The 12,352-nt window shown below is 44.5% G+C and overlaps 1 protein-coding gene across 3 annotated transcripts in view; it reads right to left on the bottom strand.

Moving 5' to 3' along the window:
* DOCK2 (dedicator of cytokinesis 2) overlaps positions 1-12,352 on the bottom strand; it is a 323,398-nt gene that overhangs the window by 37,325 nt on the left and 273,721 nt on the right. For all 3 annotated transcript variants that reach the window (XM_033180268.1, XM_033180267.1, XM_033180269.1), the window contains 4 exons: positions 10,961-11,117; positions 8,955-8,995; positions 4,372-4,462; positions 3,378-3,497 (listed from right to left, as the gene is read on the bottom strand). In XM_033180268.1, the coding sequence (XP_033036159.1) occupies positions 3,378-3,497; positions 4,372-4,462; positions 8,955-8,995; positions 10,961-11,117 (409 nt within the window). The remainder of the gene's footprint in view (positions 1-3,377; positions 3,498-4,371; positions 4,463-8,954; positions 8,996-10,960; positions 11,118-12,352) is intronic.

Here is a 12,352-nt window from a genome sequence, read left to right as displayed (position 1 = left end):
GTGCTTCCTGGGACTGAGTGGAAACCTCGCTCTGATCCAGACCCACCCCCCATTCAGAGGGACTGGGGGGCTTCCTAGAGAGGACGACCTTCCTCTGGCCTCTCACCCGAGTTTCTTGATAAATAATTGAGTGGGCACAGATGAGGTTAAACCCTTTAATTACGTGCTCTCTGATTCTTCACAACCACTCTGAGAGGTAACTGGCACCATCTTCATTGTCCAGGTAAGAAACAGAGGTTCAGAGAGGCCTGGCAACCTGTCCCGGGTCAAACGTCTCACTAAAAGCAGTCAGGATGCAAGCCTCCGTGTGTGTCTCCAGGGCCTTCCTCTTCAGTCCTTGCCTCCCACATGCTCGTGTTGAGTGACTGAAACCTTTGATTCCCTCACTTCCTCAGAGAAGTATTGGCCCCCTTTTCCAAAGATAAATGGTTCACAGAGAAGTGAACAAGGTGGCCCAAGGTCAGAGTTTCCAGGGACAAAGTTGGGTCCAGGCCCCAGTTCTCCTGATATTCAGTCCTGGGATGCTTCTACTCTGCCAATCCTGACGCTTTTTATTGGGATTATTTGACGTGTGGAAGTAAGGAGTCAGGTAGCATAGAGGTGGGAGGGGTGGTGCTAGAGTATTAAAAAAAAATTAAGACTTTTTATCCCTAAACATAGTGGATACTTCTCTTCTCTGTTTTAGACGAGAGTCAATAGATCACCTCACTCTCTTAGACCGAAGGAGGTCAGGATGGTCTGCAGAGTCAGGGGAGATGCAGGGCGGACCGGAGGCTGGCAATCTCAAGGGATACCCATTACATTTCACCTTCAGTTTAAAATGGAAAATGCACCTAAATGGAGAAGCTGGGGGAGGTAGGAGGAGGAGAGATGGGAGGTTGCCAATATGCAGTGTGAGCTGTGTAGCAAAAGTGCTCTCTCTGCATCCAAGCATAAAAATAAATAAAACCAAGTGCCGAGTGGAGACGCCACGGCTGTAAACCCACGGACAGCTTAGCAAGCAGCATAAAAATGCTTTATGTGCTAGGAGGAAGAACCAAGTGTATGGGCCAGGCTGAGGTTTTCTCTTTACCCCGAACCAGAAGGTTGGGGTAATCCCCCTGGGCTGAGGCCAGGGGACTGATGGGCTCAAGTATAGGTCTTTGTCTACTTGTCACTGTAATATGAACAGGGAGAAGAAAGGCTCTCCCCATGGGTTAAGACATCACTAAGAGACCAGAGAAGGGGCGGGGCAGGAAGTCAGGTGCCTGGGATTTCCTACCAGTTCTGCCTGTGTGGCCACTGGGACTTCCGACAGTCACTGATTTCACTGAGTCTTACACATTCATTTTTAAGCACATGCTGGGTTCTGGGCATGGTGTGGTGTGCAGTAATGAAACAGATATAAAGATGGACGAGACACAGACTCTGCTCTCATGAAACATAACTGGACAAAGTATATACATCAATAGATAAAATCGTTTGTTTTTGAGCAATTTAGAGGAGTCCATCGGGTGGTGGCAAGATGAACTTATGGAGTCAAAGCCAGCATGTGTGCCTGGAGCAATGAGCCTCCCTGAGGAGGTATGGGGAAGGAAAGCTGACGGTGCTGAGGAGTTTGGGTTTCCTTCTAGAAGCTTTCATAGCAGCAGCTTTCAGGGTAAGCCGTACCCATCTACTCCCTCCTCTCTGCTCCCAAAGTACTTTGGCACCACCCTGTTCCCTTGCCTTTTTCCCTGTGATTGCATAATGCCAAAGAGCAATGCAAAAAATATTATTATTGGCATGTCTGTTTTGCCCACTAGACAGTAAGTTCTTTGAGGTTGGGGATCATGCCTTTTTCCTCTCTGCTCAGCACAAACTGAGCAGAATTGAATATCTTGCTGAGGACAAAGCTCAACATGTACTTTTAGGCTCTCACACTGCAACCTACTTAATCAGCTGATAAACAAATAGTAAGCTCTGACTTGACACCCAGCAGGGCAGGAGGTTCAAGGGATGGCAGCATCTCTGCCCTCAAGAGGCTTATAATTGTAAATTATGAAAACAGTGCTCTCCAACTGCTTGAGTCTTGGGAATTTATAAGCCCTTCCACAGACATTACCTCATTTTATCTTTCCAGAAAAGGTAGAGGGATCTGACTAAGACAGATGCAATAAACTACAGTGACAGGACAGGCCCAAATTAAGTGCTAAATTACGTCCTGATAAACTGTAGAGGTCTTGCAATGCAGAGGAGAGGGAGGGCTGCAGGTAAGCCAGAGGACTCAAGAAAGGCTTGAGAGAGGAAGTGGTGGAGTAGGGTAATGATGACGATTACTGACATTTCACCAGCTATTACTATGCACTAGGTCCTACGCCAGGTGCTCTACCTGCATTTTCTCACTCTATTTTCACAGCACAACTAGAAAGAAGGTACTGTTAGCATTTCACTGTTATGGGTGGGGATTGGAGTCTCTTAGGTCAAGGGAAGGGTAGGTGGTAGAGGAACAAGGATTGCAGCTGGGTCAGCCGGTCCCAGAGCTTGAGCATGCGGCCACTGATCTATGTTCTCTATAGGGTGCATGGCAGTTTTGGGGCTGGTACTTCCTGAAGGTCCACCAGAGGCTGGAGCTGGGCAGCAGCTGGTCTGCCCAATCTCCTGACCAAACCCAACCAAGCATCCTTGCTGATCTCATAGCATTCTAAATTGGGGAGCCAGAAAATAAACAAGTAAAAGGAAAATGAACAAGATGATGTCTCATAGGAACAAGTGCTTTGAAGAAGCCATAAGGGTAACCTGGTGCAGAGGTGCTGCTGGTTTGTCTAGTGGTGGTCAGGGAACGCCTCCTTAGCATGTGACATCTGAGTGAATCCCAGCCTTCCAGTGGGCAGCTATCGTAGAGGAACGCTTCCAGCTGGGAAAAGCAAGTACAAAGCCCCTGAGTTTGAAAAGAGCTTGGCATAGAGCACGTGAGCAAGAGGGACCCCAGCAGGGATGAAATGAGAGACACAGCCAGGGCACAGCTCATGTGGAGCCTCATGGGCCATGGGAGGGATTGTGTACTTTGTTTTAAGTAGATTGGGAGAGCTATTAAGAAATTGCGAGCAGGGGAATGGCACAATCCAATCTATGTTTTATGATCATCCTATCTTCTATATGGAGGATGATATGTTGGGGATAGTAGAGGAAGCAAGAAAATTGTGTAGGATCCATTGCAGTGCCTAGGTGAGCCATGTCGGTGCCTTACATGGAGGTGGAAGGAATGGAGATGCAGAGGAAGTGGAGAGAAGTGATCAGAGTTAGGATTTGGAGGGATATCTGACAGAGCTGAGGATGGACTGGATATAGGGTATGGGAGAGAACTACCCTTCCAGTGGCCAGGGTCCCCACAGAGAGAGGGGGCAGGGACAGATTACCTTTCCTTTGTCAAAGTAGCCTATGATGATCTCGTAGAGCGTCTCCTTGAGCTGCCGGTGTGTCTGGGGGTGTTGCTGGCCCGTCTGCATGACCTGTGATGCACACTGCTCATCCGACCACTGCAAAGAGAAGACACGGGAAGTCACACAGGGCCAGAGGCTGCCGAGAGCAGGTGTCTTCCCAGGATTAAAGGCAGGAACGGCCGTCCCCATACTCTGTCCTTTTGGTCTCTCCTCCTTTCTTGAACTCAGCTTACTTCTGGAAACTTGGGGTACCACTGGAAAGGCTGCCCTTTTGAGGCATGAGTACCCAGGATATTTGGAAGTTGCCCTCCAGGCAGCACTAATGTCCCAAGTTCCAAAACAGACAAATGAGGGGACATGAAATATTAAAACCACAGTGATTAGGAGTCCGATGAAGCCCTGCAAACACCCTCCCCTCTGCTAGCTTCCCCCGGGCCTGTCCTGGGTGCCAGTGGTCAGTCAGAGAGATGCTGGGCTGCAGTTTCCACTTGTGAAACCTCCTGATTTTTGTTGAGTTGCATTTATCTTACTCTTTATTGGCTCTCTGTGTGTGCTTTGTAGGGATTTACTTCGAACCCCTAAGAAACATGCTCCCAGCTCTCCCAAAGCCAAAGGAAATCATTCTGATTTTTTTACCAGCTACAGCTAAGTTCTCAACAGAAGGAATGCAGCTCGGTGGGCATGCCAATGATTTACTGTTAATAGCAGTTTAGATATTATATAAAACTGCAAAACATATCTCAGAGGGGTGTTGTTGTTGCTAAATGTAAAGATCACTCAAAACCACATGTGACCGGGGAAGCAGTGCAAAAAGTACCCTGCCAGCTCAAGAGTTTGGAGACACAGAGCAAAACAAAATGTATTTGGATTATTATTCTTTTTTTTTTTTCTTTCTTTTTTCACTCTTCGACTTGCTGTGAGTCCCTGTCAGGATCCCAGAATAAATACCCTTCACCCAAAGTAACAGTACCTTGAGAAGCCAAGTGTGGAGAAGGAGCGTGTAGGCAGCCTCTGTGTAATTGTCACAGTCCAGGTGAAGATCGCGGAGTTTGTACAGGTACCTGTTTAAGGGAAAATATGCTGCGCTACCAGGCGCAGTGACAAGGAGACACCTGGCAGGGACAAGCAGGAGTCCAGAGAACAACTGGGTACCTCTCTGGGTGGCAAGAAAGTCCTCCTTCCTGGATAACCAGCCCTTTGTGTGGGTGATAATGACAGCACCTAGTGTGTGTTGGGTACTTAGTGCATGCCAGGTACTGTGCTAAGTATTTTAAATTTCTTAGGTTACTTAATCTTTATGACAACCCTGTGAGATGAGTCTCAGGAATTCCTATTTTCAGATGAGAGAACTATGGCCTGGACAAGTTAGGTGCCATCCCAGATAACATGCAACTTGATAATGAATGTTCTGGCCAATGCAATATGACAAGCAAGAGAAATAAACGAAGGAGAGAGAGACAATTTATCCGGAGTTCTGTGCTAATAAACAGAAGAGTCAGGACATGATCCCTACTCTTCATCATTGTGTCATTGCAGGAGTATGAACAAGCCACAGCAGCTGTAAGGGACAGTTCCTAACCCTCTCTGCAGAGTTCTCTGGGTGTAAGTAAGTGTATTTTTTGGTAATGAAAGGAAGTGGATCAGGGCTGGAGAGCAGATATTCACAGGGAGACCTTGAGCTGTCAGTAGGAAGAGTTAGCTATTTGACTGCAGTCACATTTTGACTTCCTGTCCCTTTGAAAAGTGAGATCCCAGTTATGAACCATAAGACGGCAATATAACTGAGGGGTACTGAGGATGGGAACAAGGACAAAGGCAGGGTGCTTTGAAAAATTCTTAGATAACTGATTCATAATAGGTATTAAGGAGTGAATTAATTTCTCTGTGCCTTAGTTTGCTCATCTGTAAAATGGCAACACTCACAGAACTTATCTATAAAGTGACTGGGCATATAAAGGGCCAAGGAGACCATGTGTGTCTTACAAAAGGCTCAATACATGACAGCTCGCCTTGCTGCTAAGAAATGCAAGTATGCTCTGAAAGTGATTAGCCTGTAGCCGGCACTGAGCAGCAGCAGCTGTTATCTATTATCACTGTGAACTAGATTCCTCTACAAAACATTCTCTCCTGCCACCGTTGGAAACAGAATCCAGAGGCAATGAGCCACTGTATTGGTGACTTGCATATCATTAGGAGGATTTATTTAAACCCAACTCTAAGTAATGTGGTGAGGGGAGATGCTGATTTCTTCCTGTGAGAGGAGAGGCAGGGAATGCCTGCCATGGTGCCAATATTCCACCTGATGCACTCTCACACCAGGCAATACAGGGTTTCTCAGGCATCTCTACTCAATGCGTGTCTCAGTGCTCAAGTTTATGTTCCTTTTGAGAAAAAGGCTTTCTGCACGAAGCTCACCAAAGGAGAAGCGAATATTCAGGGTTCCTGGCCACATAAAACCGGCCAGTGGGTCAAATGTAGGCCGCCTGAAATCAGGGTAGGGACCGCCAAAGATTTTGAGGCGAGGAAAGGTCACCTAGTGGTGATTTGATACCCGCTGTGCTGGGATGCCCTGTCAGTATTTTGTTCATTCACTTATTCTTTCAGCAAAGCTGTACTGGGCATCCAGGCTATTCCAGGCCTTAGAGATAAGCAGTGACAAAAGCAGGCACTGTTCTCAGGGTTTGGGATTTAAAGTCTAGGAGAAGAGACAGGCATGAATCCAATCATCAGATACATAACTGCAAGAACACAGCGATGATATGTGTTGTGAAGGAGTGGTCTACAGTACTAGGAGAGCAGCCTTTATCCACGTGGGGAGAAGAGAGGCTTCTAGAAAGCTTCCCATGGCAGAACAGTTGATCTGAAGGGGAAGGGGATGAGTTGGGAGAGCTTCCCAGGCAGAAACATTCGTTCGTTCATTCATTCATTCATTCATTCATTCAACAAATGGGTGTTTTATTATCATGTATTTTTATCAATTCATCCTTCCAACAATGCTATTAAGATGAGAAAACTGAGATCCAGGTTAAAAAAGCCAGAGCCAGAAGCAGATTTCAGGCTCAGTGATTTCTGCTTTCACAGATGCAGCCTTTCCACTCTCCTCCCGCCTGATGTTCTGCTAATCAGAGTTAACCGTGAAATTGCACATGACCTCCATGTAGAGAGTTTGGAATTTAGAAACATCTGTGTGTGCATACATAGCTTAATTCTGCCTTATCTCCTCCTGCCCATCCTCCATGCCTCAGACCCCTAGATGGCTGAGTTCAAAAAACTTGGGGAGAGCAGCCCAGGGGACAGCTTCCCTGCTACTTTCAACTCCTCCTTTGGCACCCTCTCCTCTTCCTTGTTAACTCAAGGGTCTGGTGATCTGCTGCAGAACCCAAAAGAAGACACCCTAATAAAAAGAAGACATCCCTCAACCAGGGATACAAAACTCAAGCACCTCCAGGTGCCAGGTGCTTGAGTGAGGTGGGCGGGGAGTAGCACAGTAGGGAATAGAGATGATGTCATGACGACAATGTTCCAGCCCTATCCAGAATGGCTGCCACCACCCAGTCTGGCTAAGAGTCGTCAGAATAGGACGAGGGCCCAGTGTTGTCACGCCTTCTGAGTTTTCCAGGAGAAAAAGGAAATTTTGATTTTTATGTAAAATCTCCAGATTTTTAAACTTTGGTAGCCAATTAAAAATGTTTTTAAATATTCCGCCTGCCAAACAGAACAGATTTTCAGACTACACCCTGTTTGCAGTCTAGACAAATATGGTTTTCCTAGATTACTACGGGCCTTAAATCTCCAAAGCTTGTGGCGGTCTGGGATTTGCCGTCTGTGTTTCTAAAATGAGAAGGGGAGAAACAAGGTTGGGTGGAGGAAACTATGTGGCAGCCATATTACCTACAGTACTTCATTTACTCATCAAAACAGAAGGTAGGATGGAAACATTCTACAGGTAGGAAAACCTCAACCCAGAAAGATTAATTTATCCAAGCTTACAGAAAAAGCAAGGCAAGGACCGAGGTCCTTCAGACCCCAAAGCTTTGTGCTGCTACAATAAGGTATGACTAATAATGTTATAAATATCCCAAACTCAGGACAACCTCTAAAATTATTTTTTCTCCAAATGATAGCTCCTATTTCTGGAGTAATGCTAAACTAGATACCTAGATATATCTGCCATAATAGCAGAGTGAGTGTAGACTTGAAGTCTCTGCCCTCTGACAGAATGTGACAAAAGTCCTGTAAATACCTTGCTCCTCAATCTTCTGGTTGACTCTACCTCAAGGGCTCCAGTCTCATAAGGATGTGCACAAAAGTATATGTCCAAGAATTTTGTTGTTGTGGCCAGGCACAGTGGCTCACGCCTGTGATCCCAGCACTTTGAGAGGCCAAGGTGGGCAGACCACCTGAGGTTGGGAGTTCGAGACCAGACTGGCCAACGTGGTGAAACTTCGTCTCTACTAAAAATACAAAATTAGCCAGGTGTGCTGGTGCATGCCTATAATCCCAGCTACTCAGGAGGCTGAGGTAGGAGAATCCCTTGAACCCAGGAGGCAGAGGCTGTGGTGAGCTGAATTGTACCACTGCACTCTAGCCTGGGCAATAAGAGCGAAACTATATCTCAAAAGAAACAACAAAAAAAGTTGTTGTCCTTTTTATTGTAGAAAAAAGTTGGAAACAACCTACATGTTCAACAATATAGGATTGGCTATATAAATGATGGTATATTCTGGAAAAAAAATTTTATAGTTTCATTAAAAATGATGTTGATATACACATGTCGATATGGAGTTCTTGTCAAGTTAGAAAAAGCAAAGAATAAATTACAAGTAATATAAAGCCATTTTTGCAAAAAATATGTATGCATAGAATTCAATGTATATATAAACATAAAAAAGGTCTGGAAATATGTATGGATTATGGGAATTTATTTCATTTTTTGTGTTGTTTGCCTGTATAAGTTTATTTTTGTTTTGTAATAAGTATATATTTTTATTATAAATAAAAGTAACAATACTTTTAAAATTGCAGAAAAAAATATGAGATTCTGAGAAAAACTGGCAAAGGAGTTCTCTGCTCTAGGCTAATGTCCCCAAAAAACCCTTCATGATATATTCAAATAATATCGTTTAAATGCCTACAAGGATGCGGACCTCATGCATCTTCGTATTTTTTTTCCCTTCAAAACTGGGCCAGTCAATGGTCTTACTACATGTCTGGACTCCGGCTTCACAGTAATTTATCCAAGGTCAGCCCTGCAACAGTGCAAATGCACCCCAACAGCTCAAACCACAAAGTATTCACTCTTAAGGAAAATATGAGCTATGGGAACAACAGGACAGCGTGGAAGGCCTAGACGATTTCAAGTAGTTTTATGGGGCTGACTGTGGGAGAATGAAGGAGTTGAATCTGGAGAAATTGACAGGAATCACAACACAGAGGGCCTGAATGTCAAGAAGAGAAGTTTAAATTTCATCCTGAAGGCAGCAGGGGCCATCGACTGATACTGAGCAGGAAAGTGACACAGCAGATCTGGATTTCAGAAACTATGAATCTTACCTTATGTACATCTCCTCCCTGTTGTTATCTTTGTAGAAATTCTAGATAGGGGAGGAAAAACAATGATGAGTGTTGTTCTTTGCAATGTCACAGAGGTCAAGGGTGTGGTGATGAAGATGAGACGAAGATTGCTGTTTACTATCTGGGTACCCTGAGATAAGAATAGGAAATTTATTATCCTGGATGCACCAAAGATGCATCAAACAGCCTAACTGGAAGATTCTGCTTGGAAAGTCACTTCCCTGACCCTTAGACTACAAAGGAACAGAGGACCTGATATGTCTCAGCCATCACATATCAGGAGGTGCAGATCAGTTTTTTGCTGCATTGAGAGGTGGGCTGCTAAGACTGGGGTAGTCTACTTTGACCAAGTCCATGTTGAAAGGCAGCCCAGCTTGAAGTTTCAAAGCTCAGGCCTTGCACAGGAAAGCACCTAAGTTGGAAAGTGAGTGATAGCACCTCGGTAATAGTAGGAGATCAGAATTCCTGATAGTGCAGAACTATCAGGAGTTATATGGGATTCTGTAGCCAAAACATTTAAACTTGGCAATACATAGGAATCTAGGTCCCTATTTCAGCTCAGGGGCCATTTAGACTAGTAGTTACCCTGGACTTCACCACCAGAGATCCTAATCCCGTGGCATTTTTTAAAACAAGTTCTTAACAGATTCTGAGCCAGGTGGTCCTGGTCCAATCCCTGAGCCATACCAGGTGCATATCCTGGTTTAATGCAGCACACCCATGTGCACCTGAGGTTCAGAGAGGGGCGGTGACATGTTCCAGAGCACACAGTCAAAGGGCAGCGAATCATACCGGACATCATCTGTCCTGATACCACCTCTATCCCCACCCTCCTCCTTGACACCATATTTAAGCAACGCACTGAAACCTAGTGGTGTCTAAGTGCTTGGAGAACTGTCTGTTCCAAGCATTCTCCCTGATCCTAGCTGGCTGTTAAAGGTCATTTTCCTCAAACAACTCTGTCTCTCCTTAGAGAGAAGCTGCTCAGCTCGTGGAAAACACCTCTGCATGATCTTTATGTAAACTGGGCCTGGTGGAGTTATTAGCAATGAATTCCTTTCTGCTGTCATCAGGATTTTTAAACTCTCCTTGGCATTCTGGGAAATCAATAGCAATATCTAGGCTGTTAAAAAAAAACAAACAAACTCCATTTAGGGTAAAGGGAGGCCATACAACAGAGCTATGGGGACAGGGTTTGTGTTTCAGGAATCTTGGGAATGGTAGGGAAGTTGATATGACGGATGCCACATGGCCTTTTGGTCAACTTCATTCTTTTAAACCATTTTAAGGTGGGATGACATAGTGAATATGAAGCATTATGGCTACTTACCTACCTGTCTCTTGATTGAATCACAGAGCATGTGAGAGAGGCTGTTTGGCAGCCAGTCCATGGGAGCTCATGAAATATAGGGGTTAATAACTTGGGTCTGGGGTTAGTTTCTCTGGTTAACCTGGTTCATAGTAACAGCAATTCTAGTTATCAGTGTGACTCCATTCCATAAGAAAAAGGAAACTAACACATATTGAGCATTTAACCCTGGGCCAGGACAATACAACCTAATGAAATTGGAACCATTATTTTCTCCTTGTAATAGACAAGCAAACTAAGACTTCAGAGCATTTCCTTAGCTTGTCCATCCTATTAATTATCAGACACAGGATGGAAACCCAGAGCCTGTGTGACTCCAAAGCTCATACTCTTAGCCAGTCTATACTGTCATCTCCCTTCCACGTGATGTGTTGAGTGCTAAAGGTAATATGCGTTAATCCCATGTTATAAATAAGGAGACTGAGGCATAGAAAGGTGAAGTGACAGCCTCAAGACACAGAGCTAGCAGAAAGCATAGCAGACATTCCATTCCACATTTGTCTGCTTTCCAAAGCCCTTAAGCACCGCTTCCTTACGAAGAACAATCATGAGACCCAAAGAAAGCCCAGCCCCATGCAGGGTTCTGGTCTGACTCGGACCCGCCAGCCCCACGCACCAGCAGGTTCACAGTGCAGCTCATGCGGTTGTCTTTGCTCTCATCCGTCATCACGCCCCGGTAATCCAGCAGCTTCTCCAGGAGGCCTTTGACCAGGTTCACGAAGTTCTCCACTGACTTGGCAATGGTTGGGTGCTCTGTGGCACACTCCATCAGGCTGTGGCAGAGACCAGAGGCAGTGAGCTCACAGCTGGGGATAAAGAGTGTGCTGGGGCCAGTGGGCAGTGGGATGGAGCACATGCAAAATCAGTCAGTCAACCCAAGTTCCCTGACTGCTCCTTTTGTTCATTTATTCATGTATTTATCCATATAGTGCAGCAAGTGTTTTTTTTTCCTAACATCAGAATGGGAAAAAATAAAAATAAAATAGTTTCCAATATGGGTAATGATGGTGGGGGAGATGTTCACTTTTACCCACCCCTGCTGAGAATAAATCAACAAAACTTTTTTGGGGAAGCAATTTTCATAGTATCTGTCAAAATTGTAAATGCGCATATCCTCTGACCCCACAACTCTACTTTGTGGAATCTGTTCTACGGAAATATTTCCAGAAGTATGCAAAGATATAATACTCACAAATTGTGTCTAACAGTGAAATAGATGGAACCATCTTAAATGTTCATCAGTTGGGAAATGCCTAAGTAAATTACAGTACATTCACCAAATGGAATTCTATGAAGACATTAAAAATATTAGAGAGATTCAATATGTCTGGGCATGAAAAGCTCTATAAAATATAGAGCTAGGTGAGAAAAGTAAGTCTCAGAACAATATTTGTTTTTCAGTTAACCAACTGACACAGAGCTTAGCATGGCCTGGGTGTTATTGTAGACCTCATGCAAATGGTAACTCATTTAACCTCCTGTCACAGTTTTATGAGATGGGACTTTTGTAGATAGGGAAACGAAGGCATGGAGAGGCCCGCTAACTTGTCCAAGATAATGTGGTCAGGAATAGCAAACAGTCTGGCCCCAGCATCCGTGTCTCTACCGCCAAAGACTGCAGGTGTGTGCGAGTGCACATGGCTATCATGTGTCTCTGTGTGCTTATAAAGTGCCATGTTGAGTCAGCAAGGATAGACACCAAACTCGTAGTGATCATTGTTTCCAACAAGGCTTTAGGTAGGAAAATAGGAAAGAACAGCCTCCATTTTTCTATTTAAGTATATGTAAATTATTTTTTTAATTATAATATTTGTTTTAGTATTCATATTCTAAATTTTAAAAACAAATAAAAATGTAACATCTTTAAGCACCTATTAGTTGCTAGGCCTTGTGTGGTGGGGAGAAAGATATCAATATAAAAAAGAACCACATCTACTGTCTGGCAGCCCACAGGCTAGGTGGGGAGAAACAGATGGGTTAAAATTTTGTTTGATGACTATTTCTTCTT

Source organism: Trachypithecus francoisi, unplaced genomic scaffold (assembly GCF_009764315.1).
Source record: "Trachypithecus francoisi isolate TF-2019V2 unplaced genomic scaffold, Tfra_2.0 Lachesis_group2, whole genome shotgun sequence".
In the NCBI taxonomy this organism is placed as follows: domain Eukaryota; kingdom Metazoa; phylum Chordata; class Mammalia; order Primates; family Cercopithecidae; genus Trachypithecus; species Trachypithecus francoisi.
Note: the sequence above shows the minus strand (reverse complement) of the source record. Positions and strands in the feature narration are given on the sequence as shown.